Here is a 27,537-nt window from a genome sequence, read left to right on the forward strand (position 1 = left end):
AACTGCTCCTAAAACGGCTACCGAGTGGCGTGCGCTTGCTTCTTGTCATTACATCCCTTCCCGWCAGAGCTGTGCTGACCGCTCCTCGCAGTTTTAGCTTGTGAACGACTGCTCCGGGTGGTAAAACGCTCAGCGGCATGCCGGTTTGTGTTTTTTCAACGAGCTTAATTTTTGAAATATGACTCAGCGTAAGAGAATAATCAAGGTAAGTCGTGGGGGCGGGAGAGGGGGGGTTTGTTCTCGCTAGCATGTTTTGTTGTAGCTAACCTTGATGCTAGCATCCACAATGCCAACGCTGGGGAAGAGATAGYAGCCGGTGCAGCTCGTTGTATTGTCAAAGGCACAATACCTGTATTGAAGCGCTGGTTCACACTACGTTGTTGACACGGTTACATGATGCCTCTGAATTTACATTCCAGTCATTATGACGGACGGATCCTCGTTTTTATTGGTCTTACTGATAACTTCGTGTAATGTTCAGACTTTGCCTGATTAAGCTGTTTAAGGATTTCCCCCTTGAAGCTCAGCAGCAGCAGCAGCAGCAGCAGCTGAGGACACGTTTAAATAACTCTGCGCATACTTGAGTTTTCTTTCCGGAGAGGCGACATTACAGTGCGGTGAGGCTAGCTTGGTTTGTGCTATTGTTGTCTGCACTGCCCATCTGTCACAAAGACCTCTCCTGTTTGACCTGGTTATTACAGACAGTGTGAGACGGATTAACCCAGTGGTGTGCATACACTGTATTTACAATATGTGCTCCTGTCTGCATGTCCTCGCTTTAAGATGAATCTAGTTTAATTGGGTATGAACTGCTGTTTTAAAGTTGTATTTCCCACCTTTCCAATGACTCACATGGTAGTGATTGGTCATATCAGGCATGCTTTTGTGTTAAAACTCGYAATTCTTCATTCTTCCTGCTTTTTCTTGTTACCTAATCCGTCCAGATTCTTCAGCTTGTTTCCCAGTAAACTCACCCCATCTGCAGGACTACTCTCGGTCACTAGCCTGTTTGAAAATCCAGTTTCCCTCATCTGCATTTGCATCACTTACTGGGATCACAGCGCTTTAAAGGGACTGCAGCTCAGAGTGCCGGTAATCCATTGCTGGACAGCCTTAAATAGACGCAGTTTATCCCACCTCTGACACACACATGCTATATGATGTGTAGGAGCTTTACACTCATTCATAAAGTGACTCACTGACCTAGTTCCCATTGTACCTGTGTTGGAKCTCTGCTTACTTCATGCTACCTGTGTGTTCCCTCATCTTGCTGGGGCAAGTTGTTTTTTGATTAGTCAGAATGGAAACTTCATTTATTGTGAAGCGGTTTCCTGTTGCATCTTACGCTGTTGGATATCGCAGGTATGGATAAACTTTTAAATGAAATTTTGAATAGTTTTTCTATAACTCAGAATATTCAGTAGCATAATTTTTCCTGTAAATCAGGAAAAATKTGTCTTTTCATCACATTTCTCAGATTATTGAATGAAACCCGTCCAAAAATGARCYGRATTTTAAGCAGTTGTAACCAGGCTTGTCGCAATAATCAGTAAATCAATTAATCACATGATGCATTAAATCAAACTCAATAATTTCCATTGGCATGATTCATCGTTTATCTCTTTATTTCTCTCTTTCAACCAAAAATTGGACTATAAAAGTTTTTAGTTTGGTGCTTTTGTCTCAAGTAGCCCTTTTTTTGAAGGACAACTTTGTTGACCGAGACTTCAAAATAAGTGTTATTTGTTTTATTTACTTATTTAGGATATTTAAAATGTCTTCCAGTTCCAGTGTAAAATGTTCATTAGAATTTAAAGTTTATTCATCTTTGAGAATGTATTTTTGCATTATTATGCTTAGAAATGGTCTCAAAACAATATTATTGTTTATCGCAATAACTTTTGGAACAATTTATYGTGCAGCAGAATTTGTTATATTGACGGGCCAAGTTGTAAAATAACAAAATGTGGAAATGTTTCAGTTGTACAAGTAATTCTGCAAGGCATTGGGACGTTTAAAAAGCACATCCATTAATTTGAAAAAAATGTAGTATACAGGCTCAGATTTTTGTGTGCGCATAATTTAATCGACATTGTGCTCCAGACAAATTCCTGCAATATGAAAACAAATAAGTCAATGAAGATCTAAGTGCGAAAACATTTAGGCAGGAAATGAAATCAGGTTTTATTTGGAGGTGAATTTGTCCCGAGTTGAGGGAACACGCAGACTCTTCTTCACAGAATGGGTAGGACATTCTCAAGGCTGATGTTTGTAAAATCTCCCCAGCTTGCCAGCATCTGGTGCGTGTGATCTGTAAGGAGGCAGCAGCGAAGATGGAGCTGCCCGACGGCTCGTTGCTGCCGGTCAGCAATGGAGAGCAGTGGTGCAACAGCTGGAAACATCCCAACGAAGACCCTGTAAGTCAAACGTGCAAATTAACTGTACCGCTGTACAGAATCACAGCTACAAATTAGTCCAGATGTTGAAAGTGTGGTGCTTTTGAAGTCTTTTTTCATGTGTTCTGTGTGGCTGTGTTTCAAGGACCGCAGCACCAGTCCGTCGGTCCTGCGCTCTTGTGCCATGACGTGGAAGGAGGGCCTGCTGAACAGAAAGCGGCCATTTGTGGGCCGATGCTGTCACTCCTGTACACCTCAGAGCTGGGTAAAGTCCCTCTGCTAATTCACGTGTGTCAAACTCAAGGCCCGGGGGCCAAATCTGGCCCGCAGTAGTTTTTTATGTGGCCCTTAATAACATCAACAAGTCCCTCCAATTTTTCACAAATCTGCAAAATTCACACAAAATCAACAAATCCCCAAATTTTTCCCGGTTTTTACTGCAAATTTTCTCAAGATTTGCCATAAACATTTGGGTTTAAGCGCCTGCTACCTTAGCCTTACCTGGTGTCAGGTCATAGTCCATGATCAATACGGCCATTTATAAAAAGCCTCTTTCATCATACACTTCTGCAAATATTGTAAAAAAAAAAAATCCTTATAAACATTTCTAGATTAGCATCACAAAATCTGTAATTTTGAATGCAAAAAAACACCAAAACAATAACAAAATCTTGGAGGAACTGCTATTTATTGATATTTTAACAGTTTAATCGGTTTTAGCAATACATTCCCCTTTAAGAATGCTCAGATTTTGGATTTGGCCCAAATTAAAAAATGAGTTTGACACCCCGGCTCTAATTGATCCCCTTGAAGACATTAGTTTTTCTAATGGTGAATTATAGAGAGAATGATGGGTATTTTCTCAGCAATAAAATCATTAAAATTCCTGCCGTTAATAACTGCTGTGCCACCGACTCACCTTGACATTTTCCTGTTTTCTTTTTTTTTTTTTCAATGTATCACATTGAATATTTGCACAGAAATGTGTGAGATTCCTCCTGCAACTGCAGGTCAGACATGAGGGCATACCATACATGTAACCATTTAATGTGTTTTAATTACTTTTTATTTAACTAACGCTTTATTTGACGGGGTGTGCATAAGACTGACATGACACTGTCATAAACATGACGTAACATGAAGATGAAGGAGTTTTCATGAACGCTTTCGACTGTCGACATTCGTCATCTAGTCATTTGAAAAGCTGACAAGTGATTAGAGACGGGTTGTAATAAAACAATAATAAAATAATACTACATAGCACAATATTTCAGGCTTTTATATATAAAAAAAATACATAAAGATGCATTTATGTTTGTAATCATAATGTAACGTATATATAAAAAAAAGCTTGAGGTGTACTTTTTGACTAAACTAACAGATATAAACTGAGATCTATTCAACCAACTAAAAGGAATAAAATTTGCTTGATGTTGTTTTTTCTTTGCAGGAACAATTGTTCAACCCCAGCATTCCATCTCTGGGCCTCCGAAACGTCATCTACATCAACGAGACCAACACGAGGTAAACGGAAGACAATCTCTTTCTTCTGCTGGTTACCAAAGTCGGAGCTGCACTCGTTTTTATTTTTAGCTGCCCCTCAAAAAGAAGAACAAACTCAAGCTCTGGTAGAAGAAGTTAATCTGTTTAAGATGCTTCCCCTATAGATAATATAATCAGTACATGTCAGGCAGGTGCTGTGCTGCTAAACAATCAATCAATCAATCAAATTTTATTTGTATTGCACATTTCAGCAGCAAGGCATTTCAAAGTGCTTCACATAATTAAAATAAAAATAAAAACAGCATGTGACATAGAATAAACACTGAGGAAGAGAAAGAGATTTTAAGAAAGCATTAAAAAGGAAACAGTGAGAAAGAGAAATAAAAAGTAARGATAAAAACATTAAAAATAAGCAACTCTGAACAGGTGGGTTTTAAGTTGATTTTTAAAGGTACCCAGTGTTTCAGCTGTTTTACAGTTTTCTGGAAGTTTGTTCCAAATTTGTGGTGCGTAGAAACTAAATGCTGCTTCTCCTCGTTTGGTTCTGGTTCTGGGGATGCAGAGCAGAACCAGAACCAGAAGATCTGAGGGGTCTAGACGGTTGGTACTTGTGGTGCTAAACAATGTGTGTATAATGAATGGCTTCAGGTCAAATGGCCTGATCTGTGACACGGTGGAAAGGCGGATTTATAAATTATTTAACGTGTTTGTCAAGTGACACCGCACACATGCAACCACCTAAAAGTTACRCTAAAACCTCWAACAACTTAAACATACACTTGGTGTAAATATACACAGGCCTGTCACAATAACATCCTGCTGGACGATAAATTGTTCCAGAAGTTATTGCGATAAACGATAATATTGTTTTTTTGGTTTTTTTTTAAAGGTTTTGTTAGCTGTAGTGACCTTTATTTGAAAGTAGTTTGACAGGAAAGAGGATTATGAAAGAGGGGGAAGACATGCAGCAAATGTCGCCAGGCCGGGAATCAAACCTGCGACCACTGGCATGAGGACTAAGGCCTCAATACATGGGTTGTGCTTTTCCCCTGCGCCACCACAGCACCCAATATTGTTGTTTTGAGGCCATTTTAAAATTATATAATGGGAAGAGATCAGTAAACCTTAAATTGTAATGAACATTTAGCAGTGGAACTGGAAGACATTTTAAATATTAAAAATAAATAAATATATAAAACRGCAAATAAAGTGAATTTTGAAGTCTTTGYAAACAAAATTGTCCTTCAAAAATGGGCTGGTTGAAACTAAACTGAAAACTTTTATCATCCAGTTTGTGGTAGAAAGAGAAAAAAAAGAAATAAATGGAAATTATTGAGTTTGTTTTAATTTATCATGCGGATTAATTGATTTATTGATTATTGTGACAGGCCTAAATATGCACAAAAATGACTGCTTCACCTTAATAAAAACACATTTTCTGTTTTCTCTTCACATGATGTTAGAAGGGACATGATCATCTTGACATGGAGCGCTAAAATTAAAAGAAAATATTCAATTCTTGTAGTTTTATTCTAAAAAAACAACGACATAATAAAATAAATAAATAAACTGGGAATGTTGTTTTTCTCTTTGATATTGAGGGGCAAAAAATAGAAACACAGATGTTTAATACTTTACTGACATGCAGTAAAGCTGCATTCTGCATTTCAGTTATTCACAAATGGCATCCATGTTGGTCCAGTCAAATCCTGGTCCAAAGCAGCAGGACGGCCTCAGGCTTCTTCAGCTCGGGGYTAATGAGGGGAAAAAAGCTACAATATTKTTCTGAAAACACATCACTCACTTAAGACGCTCAGAGGTTTWTAATTTTACATCTGACTTTAAASATACAGTTGGAATCTTTAATTATCTTTTTCTTTTGCAGCACAGCTTGATAAAATGCTGAGATGCTAAGCTAGGCTACTTCCAACCACACCATGTTTCAGTGTGGCTCAGGTTATTCAAAAACACTTATAACTGCTGAACTTTAGTTTCTAAAGTTTCACAAATCTCTGAACTGATTATTGTATGATTTTATTTTAATTATGCTCTTAAATTACTGCCAAATTACATCAATCAGTCCCTCCAGTGTCTTGAGGATTATTGTGGAAATTCACACAAAATTAACAAATCCCAGCACTTTTTTTTGCAGATTTCTTTCTCAAAAATTGTCAAAAACTTTTTTATTTGTATTATACAGCTGCCTCAGTCTTAATTGATGTCAAATTATAATCTATGATTTATACAGCAAGTAATAAAAACTCACATTTACCATCATAAAGAAGTACAAATAATCGCAAATATTTATTAATTAGTACCACAAATACTTTGATTTTTATTCCAAAAAATCACAAAATGAATCACAAAATCCTGGAGGAACTAAAAAGATGTTCAATAATATTATTTAATTTTAATAAATCACAGATATTTTAACAATTTGCAAACAGGTTTTATCAATACATATAATTAAAAACCGGCCCTTTTAAGAGCATTCATGATATTTATTGCTTGTTTCAAGTAAATAATTATTTAATATTGGTGGAAAAATACTCGTCCGATTGGCAGATAATTTCACTTAATAAGAAAATTTTCCCATGTTATAAGAAAATCAAGAACTTTTCCACCAAAACTAAAGAATTATTTTCTTAAAACAAGCCTCTGTATCTTGCTGAAAATGTACTTTTAAGTTACTTTATCTTATTTTAAGTGTGCTAGGACATTTCCACTACAAACTAGACCAAAATTGATTGGTAAGATTTTGTGTTTTTGCAGTGTTGAAAGTGTCTTGGTTTCATTAAAACTTTGATTTTACCCATAACAATATTGTCTTTATAAGACTATCTGGTGCGGGGAAAGTACGGACACACCAGGTCAGCATAGATCTCTGTTAGTCTTAAATAAATAAGTTGTTAATGTTTGTTTTGGCTGCGCTGGAGAAAAGTGGCTATCACTAAAGCTATTGTATTTGCTGACAAAGCTGGGTGCCAGTTATTGATTGTATCTGCTAATGTTAAAGCACCAGGATATCCCTGTGCGTATTTTCAGCACTTTTATGAGGGGACAAAGAATAATGCCTTGTGTTTTGGTCTGTGTTTGTCTGACGCTGCAGACAGCRGGGCTGGTTGGCGCGCAGGCTCAGCTATGTGCTGTTCGTTACGGAGAGAGACGTCCACAAGGACATGTTCACCAGGAACGTGGTCAACAATGTGCTCAACAGCAGCAGGTGGGGGTCGGCGTGACCTTTTTTTTAACCATTCATGTCCTGAATTTAAAATCTCTGCCCGGAGATTTTTGCTTATTTTAATTGTACGCAGTTCTTTAAATGTCCTGTGAGTGAATATATTTGCCCATTTATCCATAACAACTGGAACTTTTAATGTCTGGCAAGCTATTTTTGCAATTTACCGTCTATAAAAAAAGTTCCCCTCGGATTAATTTCACTCCCAGCCACGGCGGTGGGAGAAATTACCGTAATAACCTGATATTGGCTGGAAAGCGCAACGCCTCCCCTTTCAGAAACCATTTACATTTCTCAGATGGCGCAAAGTGTGGTGGGATTGTTGCTGCTCCATTTAGGAGTTAGAGCACACGTGTCAAACTCGAGGCCCGGGGGCCAAATCTGGCCCGCAGTAGCTTTACATGTGGCCCTTTAGACTCCAAATTATATCAATAAGTCCCTCCAATTTTTCACAAATCTACAAAATCAACAAATCCCCAAATTATTCCCATTTTTTACTGCWAATTTTCTCAAGATTTGCCWGAAACATTTGGGTGTAAGTGACGGATACGACCATTAATAAAAAGTCACTTTCAAAATCATACACTTCTGCAAATATTGTAAAAACAACAAACATTTATAAATTAGCATCACAAAATCTGTAATTTGAACACAAAAAACACCAAAACACTCACAAAATCTTGTAGGAACGGCTATTTATTGATATTTTAACACTTTAATTGGTTGTAGCAATACATTCTGGCTCAACCGTCCCTGTAAGAATGTTCAGATTTTGCTTTTGGCCCAAAATGAAAATGAGTTTGACACCCCTATTATATTTGCTTCATTGATTGTTGCTTACGGAAAGTCAGCATACAGTGAATGCAAAACGTATAAAAAACCCCCCAAAGAGACACTAGRTGTTTTTGATTTGAGGTGTTTTAGTGATTTGTGCTCGTAATCTGCAGGGTGGAGTCCACCATTTTGAAGGTTGCAGCAGAGTCGGAGGCTGCGGTCAGCCAGCCGGTCAGTAAAGTGAAGCAGAGAGCCAGAGCCGTCCTCCAAGAGATGGTGGCCAACGTTTCCCCGCCGTTCATCAGGTTTCGGGATCGTTTTAGAAAATGGAAACGACAGGCTTGTTGCTCCATTTTTACTTTACTTTATCCTTTCAGGCTGACTGGGTGGGTTCTCCTCAGGCTGTTCAATGGCTTCTTTTGGAGCATCCAGATCCACAAAGGACAGCTGGAGATGGTGAAGAAAGCTGCCGCAGAGGTTGGCATCATTTCKCAAAAGAGAAACAACAAAATGTCTCTAATTTACTTAGTGATTTGYATATTTACTCTTCCTTATCATTAGGCYTCCGAGGAAGTTRGAGTTTTGCATCCAATGYAGATTTTTACAACTATATATGTACAGTTTCAGACTTCATTTCTGTTTGTCCATCCATCATACTTATGTTTTAAGCTACGATTCTTTTAAAAGGACTGGAATCTGCAGTAGCAATTTAGAGATGAAAAATGTGCTTGAGCCCTGATAAAATTATCCCTCTGTCCCACATATGCAGTAGTCGTTTGTAATTTATTGTTTTCTGTGAAAACAATAAATTCAATCTTTTTTTTTTTTCTTTTTGGTCTTTGCAGCGAAAACTGCCCATGGTTTTTCTCCCAGTCCACAAATCCCACATCGACTACCTACTCATCACGCTGATTCTGTTCTGYCATAACATCAAGGCGCCCCACATCGCGGCAGGAAACAATCTCAGCATCCCGATCCTCAGGTAAGCAGCTGCAAAGCCTCGTAGAAAGTTTGACCTARCATACCGACAAAATTCATCTCTTTTCTCTTTTTTCCAGCACTGTGATTCGTAAACTCGGTGGATTTTTCATCCGGCGGAGAATGGAGGAGACMGCGGATGGAAAGAAAGACATTTTGTACAGGTCGCTGTTGCATACAGTAAGTCGTTTTTTTTCYTTATACGCAACGAGATGCTGATGTTTATGCTTCTCTGCTTTTCTTACACTATTTCAGCGCAACATTTCTTCTCATTCAGAAGTAGGCCTGTCACTTCAGCAAACCTTTCCGCATGATAAATTGCRCACAGAAGTTATTGTGGTAAACGATGATATAATAATGCAAGAACACRTTCTCAAAAGATCAMTAAACTTTTAAGTTTTAATGAACATTTAACACTGGAACTGGAATACATTTTAAATATCCAAAATAAATAAGCAAAACGACAGAAATAACAAAAAAAGAATAATAAAGTCTCAATAAAAGGGGTTAGTTTAAACCAAAGCACCAGACTGAAGACTTTAGTCATCCAGTTTTTGGCGGAAAGAGAGAAAAGAGAAATCCAATAAATCAATCAAATGGAATTTATTGAGTTTATCTAAATTTACCATGTGATTAATTGATTTATTGCTTATTGTGACAGGTCTAATCAGAAGTTATTCAAGCCTGCTAAATTTGCAGTCAACACTGTAAAATGTCCCTCCGATGTTTACTTGAGTAAATTTGATCCTGGCATGTGAAACCTCCTGGGTCGAGTTATGCATCTTCTGACTTTTTAATTTAAGGATTCGTTTTCAGATCTCCTGATCGGCTTACGAGCTTCTGTGACCTCAGACGTCCAGGCTAGCTCAGGTGGTTAAAACGGCCTCCGTGTTTTACCTGTAAACCGTCACATAATGCAAGTTTCAAAGCTTTTATGGTTCAGCACCTTTCAAACAGGTGGAAGGTTTTGTGTTTCTGTGTGTGGATGAAAAGCTTTGTAGGAAATAAGAGAGTATTTAAGCCAGAACCCGAAGGAGAACCTTTTTTTGTTCAGCCAGATAATAGAGCTTCGCAGGTTTCTACTCAGAAAACCTGTTGAGCTCCACAGTGAAGGAGAAAAAAACGTAAAAAACTACTTTCTAAATGCTTTAAGAAGCTTTAAATGACAGAAGATTTAATAAGTAAAGTGAGCTTTTTTGCATTTTGTCACATTGCAGCTAAACACTTGAAATGTCAAAGAAGTATAAAATAAAATGTAAACATATGTAGAGTGGCGTGTGTACCTGTGTTGGGCCTCTGTAATCTGACATAGAGCTGTTGTAAACTAATATTTTAGTAGTATTAGTAACCGTAAGAGAAAAATTGATAGGTTATTCTTTAATCGAGTAATCGGATAAAAAAATTTGATAAAATAAAATATTGGTTAAGCTGACATACCAGCAGTGTTATCAACATCAGTCCAGTTTTTCATATTTGAGCATCTCTAAGAATAACTTTTYTGTAGCTTAGAAAATTAACTCTCTTTCTAAGTTAACCTGAAGAAAAGTTATATAAAAATCTGAAATTATATTCGGTTTAATAAGAAAGAGGCAGGTTCACAAATACTCTTATTAAAAAAAATTCTACTTTAAGTTTTAGTTTAGTTTATTCAGTCAATTTAATCAATGAATTCTCACTTTGTCCAGCCATTTATAGCTTTTGTGTTTATGTTAGCGATGGGATTTGACACCTTCGTTCATCACAGAAACATCTACCAGCTACGTACCGCCACGATGCGCTCTGCCACCCATTTGTGAGACCAGGACGATATAAAGTTAATTTTCCGGTTCATCCATAAAGCTACGCTTACGTTAATTATCTAAAGCCCAGCAGGCCGTTGTGCTCAGTCTATCCGCTCACCTGTATAAATACACCTGCCGCTCTTCACCGCCACGAGGCAGCAGCTCTCGGAGTAGAAAGGCTGCTGTACTCCAGGCATCACACCAGTCAATTTCAGGATGTTTATTAGTCCCCCAAAAATGATAAAAACAAGACATCATCATCAATTAATAACATTGATAAGTCATTAACTGATTTTCAAGTTTTCAAGCAAAACTTGAAAACTGGGCGTTTTACTGCTAACGCGTAGCTGTCGTCAATAACTCACAGGGAGAGCGCTGCGCAACATAATCAGTCACCCAACTGCATCAAGGTGCTCTAAATAATAACACATAATTTAATGAAGCTACGAGGCAGATACATTTTCCTCAAGGATTTTTAATAATTTAGGTACTTGAATCATTCAAGGAATCGTTAAAACCCTAAACTGACACCCTAAAATAAAATCCAGCAAACAGCTACCTTTCATTGTAAGTAGAAAGCTGTTTTTTTTTTTTTTGCAATACTAGAGGGTACAAGACTTGCTATGTTGGAGTGATTTACATAAAACCATATTCATATACTGTAGTAGAGTGGCCTAGTCAAAGTCCAATCTCAAATCCGCTTGGAATCTGGTGCTTTCTATCCAACCTGACTCAGTCTGAGCAATTTTACAAAGTGAAAGCCTTTAAAATCAACTTCAGCTTCGTAGCTATGTTTTGTATTGTTCTCACTGTAAATCGCAATAGAAAACACAGAAATTAGTAACGTAACAAAATGTGATTAAGTTCAACGAATCTGAATACTACACTGTAAATAATTTTGATGTTTCTGTTTAAGTGCTGATATTTAGCTGGCAAAGCTTTAAAACTGAAAAGTCTGAAAAGTGCAGCTGAGCTGACTGTCCACGCCGTCTGTCAGATAAGAGTTATCTGCAAGACGCATAAGCAGCTACTCAAAATGACGAGCACCAGTTTGTTTTTTTTTGTTTTTTTTGTTGAACTGACAATATTATCCAAGTTTGCTCCAACATTTGAAATGTTGTCAAGCAGAAGATCAGATTCCACAGGGAGAAATGCAGAAGCAGTGAAGACCAAAATGGCTCCCTTAGAGCCTGGATGTTCTTTCCCTTTGCAGTTTGAACTCGGTGACCTTATCTATGTTATATTTCAGGAAACAAATTCTCTTCTTAAGAGACAGCTGTGAGTATGCTAAACCCAGAGGGATATGGTTACGCTGCGTAGCTGCGACCTGAACATGCACGAGTCAAAAGGTTACATTCAGGGATTATTTTTCTTATGAACTAAGGCTGCATTCACACTGCAACGCGAAGTGACCCAAATACGATTTTTGTCAAATCAGTTTTTTTTCTTCTTTATTTATTTTTTTTGCTGTGATTGTTCACACTTCCAAATAATATAAATGTGATCTTGAGTGTGAACTGCAAACGTCCTGAAAGTGTCCCGCATTCGCAGTAGAGGGCGCAATAACGTCACACATAGAGAGCTTGCTCAGTAAAGAAGAAGAAGTAGTGTTTGCAGTAATAAACGTGGATGCTAACGGTGTAGCATATCTTACAATTTTGAAGTTGTTGTCCGACCGGAGCAGCACGTTAACAACTTAATCCTTATTGTAGTCCGCGATGTTTGTTGTTTTTCTTCCCGCTTAAGCGTCTGAGGACGCAGAATAGTGACGTTTGTCGAGTATAAATGACGTTCCGGTGGGATGAATGCGACCTGGCCGTTCAGATTCGGGTCACATTTGAATCGCATGAGTATCGGATATCCAAGTGGCCTGGGTCGCATTCGAAACAGAATCCGACCTGTGTTGTTCAGACTGTCGTGAAAAGATCAGCTACAGGTCGCATTAAGGGGGGAAAAAAATCGGACTGCAGTGCGAACGAAGCCTACATCCACTTTACTCACGTCCTCATTATCCCTGGATTAATTTCTGTTATTCAAAGGTAAACATTTTCACCTCAAGTGTTCAATGGTGGACGCTGCTTCTTGTCGTCGACCTTTGGCCCACTCTTTGTTTCAATCCTCCTGCAGTACACAGAGGAGTTACTGAGGCAGCAGCAGTTTTTGGAGGTCTTCCTGGAGGGTACGCGGTCCCGCAGCGGGAAGCCGTTTCCACCCCGCGCCGGCATGCTGTCCATCGTGGTCGACACGCTGCTCACAGGGGCAATCGGAGACATGCTGGTCGTGCCAGTTGGCATCTCGTATGACCGCATTATTGAAGGCAACTATAACAGCGAGCAGCTGGTAAGCTCTTGGACGATGCCTGTGTCCCTTGCTTTGGCAACAAACGTTTATTTAGCTCTGGAAAAAAATAAGAGCCCACTGCACTGAACCCCATTGAAAACCTGATGGTTATTCCACCAAGTATTGCTTTCAGAACTCTTCCTGAGTTAAAACATTAGTATTGTTTGTGTTTTTTGAGGTATTTCAAAGCGCTGCATCTTTTTGGATATTTTCTGCAAATAAATACACAATTTTTGCTTGAAATTTCAGAGACATGTTGTCAGCAGTTCATAGAATAAAAGAACAAAGTTCATTTTACTCAAACATATATCTATAAAGAGTAAAATCAACTGATCATTTCAAGTGGTCTATTATTTTCTTCCAGAGCTGAACGTTTATGTATATGTGTGATTATTTCGGCACGTTTTGCAATTTCTACATTTAATCACTTAATTTTTATGCAATATTAGAAATGCATTAAAATATGCAAATATTTAAATTGCTTCTTAAAGAGGAAAATATAGGTTTTATTACCCAAAATAAAAAAACCCCATAACTTTCCCTTATCGTACATCTGGTCATTTGTAGCAAAGGATTCATCTGCAGAACAAATAAACACTTCTGACATTGAAATGTGAAACGCTCACTGCTTTCTGCTTTACTTAACAGCAATACAATGTAGAGTTAATCTGTTGATTTTTGGATTATCGATTAATAGAAATTTACAGAACCAATACATATCTGTATTTTTTTAAAGAGAAAAATATGTTTTCTTGCTAAATGTATTTCTTAACCCATGTTTTCGATTGTTTTTTTGAATTTCTAATCTATAATTACCCAATCCAGATGATTTTCTTTAGTTAATTTGCTTTGTTTGTTTTTTGTGCTCCTCAGGGTAAACCTAAGCAGAATGAGAGTTGGTGGGGAATAGCGTGTGGAGTGTTTCGGATGCTAAGGAAAAACTATGGTTGTGTTCGAGTTGATTTCAACCAGCCCTTCTCCCTAAAGGTGAATCTGCACCGGCCTTTTACCGATGGAGCCGCTACTGTTTTTGAAAATGTGTCCAAAATACTTTTAAGTTATTTATTTTAGTGCAGCAACATGTTATCACACTGGAAGATTGAGGAAAAATCCTACTTCTACTCGCTGGTGAAAGAAATTCCTCGTAATGTTACTGCGTACCAGAACAAGGTCATAATATTATCAGAATAAAGTCAAAATATTTGCACAATAAGGACAAAATATTGCCAGAAGAAAGTCACATTATTATGATAAAAAGTGTTTGTTTTAGAGAAAAAAGGTCTGTAATAGACAGTTGTTTCACAGTTACTGATAACAATTTCCTTATTTGTAAAACCGATACCTTAAAACTTTAAAGATGCTCGACTTTCCTTTTTATTTCTCATAAAACTATTACTTCATTATCCTAATATTCTGACTTTATTCTGGTGTTATTACTCGTAGTAAGTCATAATATTTCCCTGAATATTTCACATAAAATAAATGACCTTGAAGCATTTTTTGTAAATAACTTTATTTTTAAGAAATTGGTAAAAATAAGAACATTTTTTAACTGTATGTGAGTTTTTCTGGAGCATAGATATGATGTGAAACACACCCTGTCTTCAAAAAGGGAAAGACAAGAACACATTCCTTTTAAAAAGTAGCTGCTTATTTAATTTCCCAGTATTTTCAGTTGGATCAACAGCTCAAAAATGGTAAAAAAAAAAAACTTTAGAAAAGGCTGGATGAGGACCCACGTTTTATTTTTCCGTTAGTAGGTTGGGATGCATGCTGGGAAAAAATTAAATCTGTCCTATAATCACAAATATAAAGGTAGAGTTTTCCAAAACCCTGCAGAAACTTTAACTGGAATTGTGTTTCTCTAAAGCCGTTTTGGTCTCATTAGGCAAAGCAGAAACTCCTGACACTTGAAATAAACAATGTTTACTCTTAAGCATTTTAATGAAGTATTTTAAGATCTTGATTCAGTGCGTCAGTCATTAATTAAAAGTCCTAAAGCCTTTTGTGTCCCTGTTGTTATATTTAGGAGTACCTGGACACCCAGAGGAGCCGTCACGTTCCCCCTCCTGTGTCCCTGGAAAACGCCTTGATGCCATACATCATTTCTGCACAGTAATGCCCTTTTCCTCATCCAGTGTTTTTATCTGTCCGTCGTTAACGCAGAAACCAGATGTCCCTTCACCTTAAATGTGACAGCCTTTACGTCCAGAGCTAATTTCTCCCTCCTGCTGCTTCACAGCGGCGTCTGCCGTCCGACATCTGAGCCCTCGACTTTCCACTGGGAGAGGTGGCTCCAGTTCATTTTAGTAAAACAGAGACGGCCGTGCAGAATGTATGACAGCTGCAGCCTCTCTTTGCATGTCCAAAACCTCCAGCTCGGTTTGTTTTTCTCAGAGTTTAAAAAAGTGGAATGAATACAAGTTAGCAGTCGCATACCAAAAGGTTTGTTTTATTCAGTGAGCAGTAAGGCTTGTTGGGACATGTTGAGGCAGACAAAGAACTTGGATATAAAGGAAGCAGAGAAATGTTGTGGTAAAAAAACTTTTGTAAGGCATCAACTTCAGATCTGAAATGTATTTTCTAGGACAGATTGCAGCTTAAACTTATGAAGGTGAAACAAAGAGCGTAGTCTGTCACCTTTTATGGAACTGAATTAAATGCAAAGTTCAATTTAAGACATAAACTCTGATCGGGATTCCTCAGTAATTTCATTAATTTATGCCAAACTAGGCCTGTCACAATAACAAATCCTGCTGGACGATAAATTGTTCCAGAAGTTATCGCGATAAACGATAATATCGTTGCTTGGAGACCATTTTTAAGTGATATAATGGAAACACAAGAACACATTAAACTTTAAAGTCTAATGAAGATTTAACACTGGAGCTGGAAGATGTTTTAAATATCCAAAATAAATTAACAAAACAGCAAATAAAATTTGAAGTTTTTGCAAAGAAAATTGTCTTATAAAATGCAAACATTTTAAAAAAGTCAAACTTTTCCAACACCACACTTTGGAGATAAAAACAATACAAATTAACTAATTCACTATTTTATTATACAGTTTATTACTATTAATAATGATAGCATTCTACATTCAACATGAGGGACAAGATAAACTGAAATGCAACATTTTATGCTTGAAATGTCCTAAAAGTTACAAGAAGTCTCTAAAAAAATGCTTTTGCTAAGTTTCTTGATTTTAGCAAATAGAAATAATTTAGGTAATTCTAACTGAGCTAAAGCAAGAGACATTTGGTCTGATTTAACTTTAGACGGCGATAGAAAAAGTGGATGTGTCTCATTGTTATACTTAAATATCTGGTTTCATTTATAACTTTAAATAAATGTAGGCTACAAGGTTTCCCCCAGAAAACTTGCTAAGCCTGGTGGTTGGTCATTCATCCAACGGCCCGTCATTTTTTTTTTAGTTAAATTTTTTATAAAGTTGACAGGAAATTTTAAAATGTCACTTGATAATTATGTCCTATTGATTAACACCTGAACACTAAATAGAAAGCCTTAAAAATGTGCAAACATTTTAAAAATACTTCACTAAATAAGCAACGCTAAGCCTGGTGGGAGCACAAATAAAGCCTGGTGGCCCGCCAGGCTTATAATACACTGAGGGAAACCCTGCTGGAATATGTTTGAATTGAATTACACTGCAAAAACACAAAATCTTGCCAAGTAATTTTAGTTTAGTTTTTAGTGCAAATATCTCATAACACTTAAAATAAAACCAAGTAACTTAAAAGCAACTTTTTAGCAAGATATAGAGGCTTGTTTTAAGTAAATCCTTAATATTTATAAAAAAAAGTTAACTTATAACAAGAGAGAAATGTCTTGTTATAAGTTAAATAATCTGCCAGTGAAACAAGTTATTTACTTAAAAAACTCTCTTTATCTTGCTACAAAGTTACCTGTCAGCTAGTTTTGTCTTATTTCAACTGTATTAAGATATTTGCACGAGAAACTGGACCTGAAATACACTGCTTAAAAAAATAAAGGGAACACTTTAACATTTTAGTGAACACTGAAGTGTTCCCTTTATTTTTTTGAGCAGTATACTTGGTAAGATTTTGCGTTTCTGCAGTGACATCCTGATGTCTTGGACTGTTGGTTGCTGTTCCAGGGCTGATGGTCAGTTTGATGAGCAGGAAGAGGAAGTGATGGACAGAGAAGTCCCAGACGAACTCTTTAGACGACATGTCATCAACAACCTGGCCAAGCACGTCCTCTTCAGTAAGAAATTCACTAACTCCAGCTAATCTGCTGCAGCCTTTAGCATAGCCACTTATACAAGAGGAGCACAGTTTGTTCCTATTTTATTCAGTTTAGTTCAGAGTGCAGCACAGGTTTCATTTCCATCCTTCGTTAAAGCAGCACCTGTCCACCAATGAAACACAATCTTTCATCCTAATTGAAATCCGGCACTGCGTGGCGCARCATCAGCCCATCGGGATCACATCACTCAGGGCGCTTTGCCCTGGGGTAACACTGCAGAGACCGCCGGCTCTCCTCTTCTCATTCAGATGCACGCTAACACTCCTTTTTTTTTTTTTTTTTTGTAATTTATTGTTCAGCCAATTGCAGAGCAGTCAGCTGGGTGGCATGTTGTTTCTAGCCAATAGGGAGAGAGGGAGGAGAGAAGCTGGAAGAATGCAGTGCCAGTTTTTGTGTTCAGATGAACTCTAGTAACCTGCACACAATGTTTTATCGTTCTAATGTGTTTTCAGGGGAACACAGACTCTTGGATGATCTTAACATTCTGGATATTTGACGTAAATATTTAACCTGCCAGGTTGTTTTTCCTTGTCCTCTCCGAACCAACCAGGTTATCTGCGGCTGTGAATCTGCTTCTGCCAGAGGTTTTTTCATTTCTCAGTGGGGTGCTTCCTTCAGAAACTGCCTCTGCAGAGTTTCCCCACTCTGAATAATCGATGAGGACAAGTTAATTAAATTGAGTTAAATAGAAGTAAAATGGCTTTTTCTTGATGTTTTCCTATTTGTTTTTGCTCGCACTGCAAAAACATCAAATCTCACCAAGTATTTTTAGTTTGTAGTGAAAATATTTTATTACACTTGCAATAAGTCGAAACTAACTTATAATGTAGAAGCTTGTTTTAAGTAAATAATTCCTTAATAATGGTGGTGATAAATTTACTTAAAACAAGACAATTTCACTATAAGTGAAATAATCTGCCAATGGAACAAGCAATTTTTCACAAATATTAAGGAATTATTTACTTAAAACAAGCTTCTATATCCTGCTGATGAGTTACTTTTAAATTAGTTTTGTCCTAATTCAAGTTTACTAAGATATTTGCACTAGAAACTGGACTAAAATACTTTTAGATTTTAGGTTTTTGCACTGCATGAAGACTTTTTGATGATTAAATTAAACGATATGATTGTGTATTATATTTCCTCATGTTTGTTGCTCATAACCGCATTTTTTTCCCTCTTACAGCTGCTAATAAATCATCAGCGATTATGTCGACTCACATTGTGGCCTGTCTGCTTCTGTACCGACACAGACAGGTGAGTCTCTTACCACTGTGTGTTTATCGTTTCACATCCTGTAATGTGCTTTTAAAAAGTATTCATAGCCCTGTTGCAATAATCAATTGATTAAATATGAGTTTAAAATGAGTTTGATTCTTTGCTCACAGAGATTTCATAATCCATTTTATTTATGGTTTTGGTTGTGTGTGGTTTATGTCTCTTTATTTTATTTTATTTATTTATTTGGTTGTGTTTTATTTCGGTTATTTAAATTATCTTCCAGTTCACAGTCTTTGAGAGAGCAAACTTCCATTGTTATGCTGCTCAATAATTACTGGGACCAGCTGTTGTCCAGCAAAACGTGTTGTTTTCATCTCTCTTAAATTTTTTACATTTATTTTATTGAGTTTAATTTTTATGGAAAAACCATAGATAAAATGGAAAGAGAATCTTACATTTGTTTTTGTTAATAAGAATCTTAGAGCTCTGATTTTGCTGCCCAACCTTTTCTTAGGCAAGTTGAAGTTTAGCAATAAGGCCTTGTCTTCTTCGCTCTCCTATCAGTTCCTCTTTTCCCCTGTCCTTTCACCTCCCATCTACCTTCAACACAACATCAGTGACCTTTAATTACAGTTACAACATTTTACACCTTTTCAAGTTCAATGTCAAAATCACATTTATAACCTTTTAGTTTCTCTGATTTAACATTCATTTATAATGTTATAATAACCATAACTTATTAGTTACTCTTATTATAATCATAATGTGAGTTATTACAGACACTTCTGACAAGAAACCAAGAATATCCATTATTCTAATTATCTGATACCATGTTACAGTCGCTTGTTTCACCTTTAAGTACTTCCACAAGTGTGAGAGTAAGTGTAAATATTCTTATAATCAAACCAACATCAACCACTGGTTGAACCAATATTAATTATTGGCATAATTATAAGTCATTATTTTAAGTATTTTACTCTGGGTTTTATCCAATCTCTCAAAATGTTTAGATTTTATTCTTTAAAAACCTTTAATGCTTTAAAATAAGGAATGGTCTGAATTATTTTTAGCCTGATGCAAGATAGAAACTTCCCCTTTTCTTCAGGAAACCAGCTCTTCCTGTTTCATGACTCTCTTTCTGCCTGACTTTGATTTTTTATGATTAAATAGAAAAAAGTAGAATTAAACAAAGTTTGCAGGACACAATAACAACACACACAACCAGATTCATTTTATTACAGTCTGACTCTACTGTTGGGTCTTGATGTCACCTGTGTAATTAATTTTAAGGTAATTTTATTTATTATTACTATTAAGCTAAAATCTCCAGCATGGGGAAGTGGGATGAGCTCGACTTTTCTCGACAACGTCCATCTCTACCTGATTTAGACAGAGACTTAAATTTATCATATACTTTGCAAAGCAGCTCAGGCTTTCTTAGGTTTACGCAAGAGTACATCCGGACTTTGACTGAGCCATTCCAATTAGGGCTGCACCGATTGCTCTTTTTTTGTCTTTACAAAAAAAAAAACATGATCTGCCCATTCCGATTTTGGCCAATACCAATTGTTTTTTGTCTGAGATGTTGCTAAATATAGCAAGAAAGTCGCTGATTTGGCACCAGTGGAGTGAATGTTGCTAACTGCAGACATGCAGACATGACCTGAGGGGCCGGTCTGTCAGTCAAACCCCTAAAAGCAGAGCAGAAGAGGACGGCGGTTGGCAGAGGAAGATAAGATCGGCTTTACAATCAAGTATCAGCCCAACACAGAATCTGCACAAATAAATCAGCTGGTTGATAAATCGGTGCATCTTAACCCTTTTGCAGCTCCATTCGTCATCCCAAAGCGCTCGTCTATCACATAATAAGCCAATAAAATACGGTTATGTTTATGGTTGCATCGTGAGAAAATGTTACAAAGCTGCAGGGTGTGAAAACTTTAGCTGAGCACTTTACCTCTAGTTTTCTTAAAAGTCTTCTCCCTTCACTTTTTTGCACATTTGTGGCTCATGCCGCCCTCTGCAGCTTCTCTGGTGTAACTGCATAACATCTAAACACAACTGATCACACAAAGGTCTTTTAAAATGCTTTATTCGTCTTTTTTAGGGGGTTGCTTTGACCAAGCTGGTGGAGGACTTCTTCAACATGAAGGAGGAGATCCTGTCCCGGGACTTTGACCTGGGTTTTTCAGGCGACTCCGAGGACGTGGTCATGCGTGCGCTGCACCTCCTGGAGAAATGCATCAACGTGACCGGCAGCGCCAACCGCAACGGAGAGTTCACCATCGCAGCCTGTCAGACCGTACCCGCCCTCTTCGAGCTCAACTTCTACAGCAACGGCCTTTTCCACGTCTACATTCCGGACGCCATCATCGGTACGACGACGCAGCCGTTTCTGCCTGCGTCGCTCGGCTGCAGCTTTGACGTGTTTAGAGGATTTCTGAATGCTCGCTTTGTTTCCAGCCTGCAGCATCCTGTCCCTGCAGCGAGATCTCATCTCAGAGTCTCCTCACCAACCGAGGGACTGCAGCAGCCTCCTGCTCAGTCAGGAGCGTCTCATCCACAAGGCGGCAGGTCTCTCCCACTTCCTGACCAACGAGGTGGCGGTGGCACCAGTAAGTCCAGCACCTGGATTGCCCATCCATCCATTTTCTTCCGCTTATCCGGGGTCGGGTCGCAGGGGCAGCAGCTTCAGAAGGGAGGCCCAGACTTCCCTCTCCCCAGCCACTTCTTCCAGCTCCTCCGGGGGAATCCCAAGGCGTTCCCAGGCCAGCCGAGAGAGACATCGTCCCTCCAGCGTGTCCTGGGTCTCCCCTCCTCCCGGTGGGACGTGACCGGAACTCCTCACCATGGAGGCGTCCAGGAGGCATCCTGACCAGATGCCCGAGCCTCAACTGGCTCCTCTCTGCATGGAGGAGCAGCGGCTCTACTCTGAGTCCCTCCCGGATGACCGAGCTTCTCTCTCTAAGGGAGAGCCCAGCCACCCTGCGGAGGAAACCCATTTCAGCCGCTTGTACCCGTGATCTCGTTCTTTTGGTCATGACCCAAAGCTCATGACCATAGATGAGGGTGGGAACGTAGATCGACCGGTAAATCGAGAGCTTCGCTTTTTGGCTCAGCTCTCTCTTCACCACGACGGACCGGTACAGCGCCCGCTTCACGGCAGACGCTGCCCCAATCCGCCTGTCGATCTCCTGCTCCCTTCTTCCCTCATTCGTGAACAAGATCCCCAGATACTTAAACTCCTCCACCTGGATTGCATTATTGGAAATGTTGCACTTTGCAATTTAAGAGAGATATGATTGCTCAGGGTTTCCCTCAGTGTATTATAAGCCTGGCGGGCCGCCAGGCTTTATTTGTGCTAAACTTTGCTTAAATATTTGCATTTTTTAAGACTTTATAGTTGCTGTTCAGGTGTTAACCTCCCAATCTTTCAATAACACATAATTATCAAGTGATATTTTCAAATTTCCTGTCAACTTTAAGCATTTTTTTAACTGAAAATCACGACAGGCTGCTGGATGAATGACTGCTGAGCGCCCAACCACCAGGCTTAGCAAGTTTTCCCCCAGAAAACTTGTTGTTACAATTTTACTTTATGCGTTGTGAGAGCTTAATTCCCTTACTGCAGGGTTTGTACTGGTGCATTTAGGTGCTTTCAGGGTGTTGAAAGTGCTTAACATTCAAGTTGCACAGTTTTGTAATAAACCTAATTAAAAGCCTACATTTGAAAAGCATTATTTAAAGTTGAAACCAGATATTTTAAGACACATACGCATTTTTTCCCTCACTGTCTGAAGTTAAGTCAGATCAAATTTCTCTTGTTTTAGGTCAGTTAGAATTACTTAAGTTTTTTCTATTTGCTAAAATCAAGAAAACTTTTTGTAATTTTCTGTGTTGGAGACATTTCAAGCCTAAAATGTTATATTTTACTTTATCTTGTCCCTCTTGGTGAATGTAAAACACTATTATTATTTTTTGTGTTTTCATCTCATTTCTGTTGGAAAAGTTTGACTAAGTTCTTGAATGACTGTGGGAAAAGTGTGTGAGTCCTGCTGCTGGGGATTTGTCGTATTATTTTTATTTTTTTTACAACAACAACTCTCTTCTCCATCCTGCAGCCCTGCCAGACTATTTACCAGGTTTTGAACGATGCAGTGACCCGACTCATCCAGTGTGGGGTCCTCTATGTGGCTGAAGTAAGTTTATAGATCTAACTTTACTTCTGTTGGACAAAAATGATAATACAGCAATCGCTTCACACCGTACAAACGTAATACAAGTAAATATTAGATCATTTTTATCAAATATGTTCCAATTGTTATGAATCAAAGGCAGATTTAAGCAGGTGGGATTCAGTGTTTCAGCGTCTTTGCAGTTTTCTGGAGGTTTGTTCCAGATTTGTGGTGCATGGAAGCGTTTTTCCCACTTCTTCTCGTTTTGTTTTTGTGCTTCAGGAGGACCAGGAGGAAATGAACTCCAGCCCAACCGAGGAACCCTGGCCTAAGAAGTTCTCCGAGCCGCTCTCCTGGAGAAGCGACGAAGAGGACGAAGACAGCGACTTTGGGGAGGAGCAGCGAGATCGCTACGTGAAGGTCTGCTGTCATGCAGCCGCTCAAAATGTTTCAACTTTCAAAGTCACTTCCAAGAACCGCGCAGGTGATTATCGTTTTCCTGAACCAGGTGAGCCTGGCAGCAGAGCACCAGGAGTTCTTCATCTTCCTTCAGCGCCTGCTCAGTCCAGTGCTGGAGGCCTACAGCGGCGCCGCCGTGTTTGTTCACGGCTTGAGTCAGCCGATGCCTGAGTCCGACTTCACCCTGAGGCTCTTCAAATACCTGCTGACACGGACCGAGAGAGGCGTGGCTGCTTATGGTAGGACTGCACACATCACTGCGTTATTGGTCATACTTACTTATTGTTCAGTGCATTAGGGCTGCAATGACTCCCTGAGTGATTCCAGTACCTCGATTATTAAAGTTCCTGCAGGAAAATTTAATAAACAAAATTTATCTTTATGTTTTATTAATTAAGGCACCGGGTGATTATTTGTGTTGCGCAGCCTGTGAGTTGTTGCTAAGTGTTAAATGCTAGTAGCATTGAGTGGGCGAGCGATCGATCCTTCTGTCTTTTTTCCTCTTCATCTGTTCACAAAACATTTCATCTGCATCATTTTGTGGATCAAAGCTCTGAATTTATAAACTTTCTATAAGTTTTGTTTATCAAGAAAACATTCAGACCCACAAAGAGCATTTTATGAAGTGAATCACCAACCAGTGCATGTCAGCAAACGGTGGACAGAAACCAGCGTTGCTGCAGTTTCTCCTCCTTCATCAAAGATCATCACCATGTTAGTGAAGAATTTGTGAAGCCGATGTATTATAACGCTACGAGTATTAAAAAAAACATTAAATTAAACGTGAGTTATTTTTCTGTTTATCGTGTAATTTGAAGTCATTAGGAATTAAAAAGTGACTTTACTTTGTAAAGCAGAAATCTGAAAAACAAAACCTGTACAGAGTTCTGGGTTTTAGAAACTCATTGAGTGACAGCAGGTTTCCATTTCTAGACACTTTTATAGGTTTTTCCTCAGTTATTATGATGCTGCTCTGTCTCTGTCGCATTTATTGAAGTGAATTTTTTCAAGCTTTGTTGTCAAAAAATAGACTTGGTGTCCTTAACAGTTACAGGCATAAAGTTATTTATTTAGCTTGCAGTCTTACAATTTTTATAAATCAAGTTTTTTCTTGTTTGCTTGATTAACTTTGTGTCTTATTTTCTTTTTCAGGTGAAAGTGCAACTCACTATCTGGTTAAGAACACGGTGAAGACATTCAAAGAGCTCGGGGTGCGCATGCTTAATGCTTATTCTGCAGACTTCAGAGGCTCAGAGTGAAGCTCTAACGTTCATCTCCTCTGTTTGGACGACTCTGTAGGTCCTGAAGGAACGACGAGAAAACCGGGTGTCGGTCCTGGAGCTCAGCAGCACCTTTCGACCTCAGGCCAACCGGAATAAACTCCTCCATTACATCTTAAGCTTCACGCTTCTGTGACTGGGGAACCTTTCAGACCCCCCTCACCTTTACAAAGGGCTTCTACTGGTTACTTCGAAACAATCCCAGGTGCTAGTCTGCGGAAAGCTTTACCGGGAAGTGCCTTCACGCGTCGGCCGCTAACTCTCCGCTGTCAGCTGGAAGAGACCTGAAGCCAGTCTTCCTCCTTTTCTTTCCAGCCGGAAGAGGTACCTCCAGGAATCCCCACGTTTTTTTTTTTTTTGGTAACATTGCCAACGTAGTTTAAATATTTTGACCTGGTCAAAGATTTTAATTGTGTGTATATAAGAAGAAAACGATAACATCAATCTGAAAAGAAGAAAGCTACCTTTGCATAGGAAGTGACAAACAAATATGTTGATTCTTTCTGCTTGTATGTAAAAGCTGCTAAAATGTCTTTAGTGCACTCTAGTATCGACTATAAGGAAAATAAAAATGTAGTTTGTCTTCAAAAGCAAATTCCTGTACATACGTCTCGGTTGTAGTGTAAAAAAAAAATGCGCACAATCTGGGGAGTCGATTAATGTTTTCGGCGTCCCAGTCGCAACGTGTAAATATTCTGATATTTCTTGAGGAGAAACGTGTTTAAATCTCTCGGTACCGCTGAGGTCAGCAGTTCTGTACAGTTTCTGGTTTCAGTTATCGAAGCATTCAGCTGCAAAATCGTTCAGATGTACAGAAATACAGAAAGTGCCTCTCAATAAGTCAGTGTCTTTGTAAAGTCCATTTCTTTCAGTAATTTAGCTCAAAAAGTGAAATATAAATTAGTTTCACACAGTAATGTTTTGCTATAAGCCAAGATCTTCAAAATGAACACCACTTAGTTTCACTTTTTTAATCGAGTTACTGAAATAATCCGACTTTTCGATGATTTACTCATTTACTGAGATGCACCTGTATGAACTGATCGTATGCAATCAGCAGTTAAGTGCATTTAATCCACTGTTCTCTTAAGTGCATTCGGTTACACTTTTATCAAGACTTTAAATCATTAATAATCCTTCTGCAGCAACTGTTCAATGAATGTTACGTCACGCAGCACCAGCCATCACATCATCTAAACGCAGCCACCTCAGAAACTCCCTAAAACGGGAATATCTAATCCAACACAGCAGATTCTTCCAACGACGCGTTACTGAAGGAGCTCCTCCGTTTGTGAAAATGTCACATGGAGAAATCATGAACCGGCCTGTGGAAGAGGGATGGCGAGAAATAAAAAGGTCATGTTAATGTTTTAGGTTGTTGGATGAAATCATTGCCACTAACACACGTTCAGCTGCCCAGTTAAATCCAGAGCATTTCTACATTTCGCTCAGATTAGAGAGTAAAAAAGGAAAAAAGAGACAAACAATTCAGCTTAAAGCTAAACTGTACTATATCGCTGCATGTAAGTGCAAAACAATCCGTTTTTCTGTTCATTGTGAGATGAAAATGTGAATATATTTGTTTTCCCTTACTAATTCAGAAATTAACTAGTTTTTGAATTTGAAATTKAACGGCTGTGTAAAATATCCTCCGTGTTGGCCTGCGTGTTTGCATGTTCGCAGGCTGAAAGAGGGAAAAGTTTGTTTTTTTATTATTATTATTATTATTACAAGGTCAAAGGAAGTTTAAATCATTGTTGTGGTTCTTGGTTTAGAGTTTATAACGACTGAATATTTGTGAAAAGAGGCTTCATCTTTGCTGGTTACTGTTTGTTTAAATGTTTTTTCTGTGCGTGTTTGCATTTTTTTGTTTGTTTTTTTTTGGTTTCGTTAAAGTCAGCTCTGCTGTAGGTGCAAATGAATCGTATCTGTAGACTTCTTACAGGAATCCTGCAGCGTGCTGAAGGACAGACCAGTATGTGACGTCGATGGGAATGTGATGCAAACTGGTGAATGTGTTTAAATGTTTCAAATCTCCCTGTCGGCGTTTCTGAGCCTGCAGAGATCGAACCACCGCACACGCCGCGCCGTGCGCTTCCTCCGGTCGCCGCTGCCTCTTCGGATTGAACCGAACTCCACCTGAAAACGATATCTTACCTTAGGGAGAGCGATCTGAACGAACAACTTATTTATTAGCGTAAGAGTTTATGTGAGAAAAGGTGAAAAGCTCGGTTTGGGTTTTTGTGTTTGTTTGTGGGAGTTGATGCTGCTGAAACTGCATTACCAACATCTCACGGTAATAATTCTTCTTCGATGTTAAACATGCCTGTTTATGGGGAGCAGTTGCCTTTTTTTAACTCTCTGTAGTTTGCTTTGGTTTAGTTTTTTTCTGATTTTGTTGCATGTGAACATTTTCCATGTAGGAATCTGAAACGAAGCTGTAGATTGTAACCTTAACGGGAGAAAATCTGAGGTTTCTGTGTGAGGATCACCAGCTACCAACTGTTTTTATTTGATGTTGCTTTACTGAAGCAAAGCACAAATGGCATTATTAGATGATGTTTTTAAATAAATTAACAATAGAATAACAATAAAGGTGTGTTTTCTTTTGTCTACATGTTTAATCTTTCCTGGGAAGAATGGAGAAGAAAATACTTAAAATTAAATTCGGTTTTTAGAACACTCAGTGGAAGATTTTGGAAAACTTAACCTTTGATTTAAACATTATTTATCAAATCAAATTTTAATTATTTAGCGTCTTGGAAACATTTTCACATCCTTTAATTCTTCCAGAATATGTTTTATTTTCTGCGATAGACCAACACAAAGAACTGAGTGAATTTGGCTCCTGCACTTTCTTCAATTTAAAAACAAAAAGTTTTAAAAAAGTTTAGCTTGTGCTGCTTTCATTTTAACAATATTGATAAATGTTTCCAAAGGTCAACTGACCTCTAACCCCTTCATTTACTAAATCAGATGAAATATGTTGGTCAATGCTACATTTGTGCTGCAAATTGTCCATTATATTATTGGGACGGTATCAATAATGGCCGATATTAGCTGTAAAATTTAATATCGGCCATTCCGTCAAAGTAACTCACT

The 27,537-nt window shown here is 38.3% G+C and overlaps 1 protein-coding gene across 1 annotated transcript; it reads left to right on the top strand.

Annotated features, from left to right (window-relative positions):
• gpam (glycerol-3-phosphate acyltransferase, mitochondrial) lies at positions 1-27,026 on the top strand. Its single transcript, XM_008436623.2, has 21 exons — positions 1-205; positions 2,287-2,417; positions 2,542-2,661; positions 3,847-3,920; positions 7,009-7,122; positions 8,085-8,216; positions 8,289-8,388; positions 8,757-8,893; positions 8,970-9,069; positions 12,798-13,010; positions 13,884-13,997; positions 15,040-15,125; positions 17,149-17,258; positions 18,487-18,557; positions 20,629-20,896; positions 20,985-21,136; positions 22,643-22,720; positions 22,979-23,116; positions 23,205-23,394; positions 24,308-24,366; positions 24,455-27,026. The coding sequence occupies exons 2-21, from the start codon at positions 2,334-2,336 to the stop codon at positions 24,569-24,571; spliced, it is 2,457 nt and encodes an 818-aa protein (XP_008434845.1). The 5' UTR covers positions 1-205; positions 2,287-2,333; the 3' UTR covers positions 24,572-27,026.
• The last annotated feature ends 511 nt before the right edge of the window (positions 27,027-27,537 follow it).

Source organism: Poecilia reticulata, linkage group LG19 (assembly GCF_000633615.1).
Source record: "Poecilia reticulata strain Guanapo linkage group LG19, Guppy_female_1.0+MT, whole genome shotgun sequence".
Lineage (NCBI taxonomy): Eukaryota > Metazoa > Chordata > Actinopteri > Cyprinodontiformes > Poeciliidae > Poecilia > Poecilia reticulata.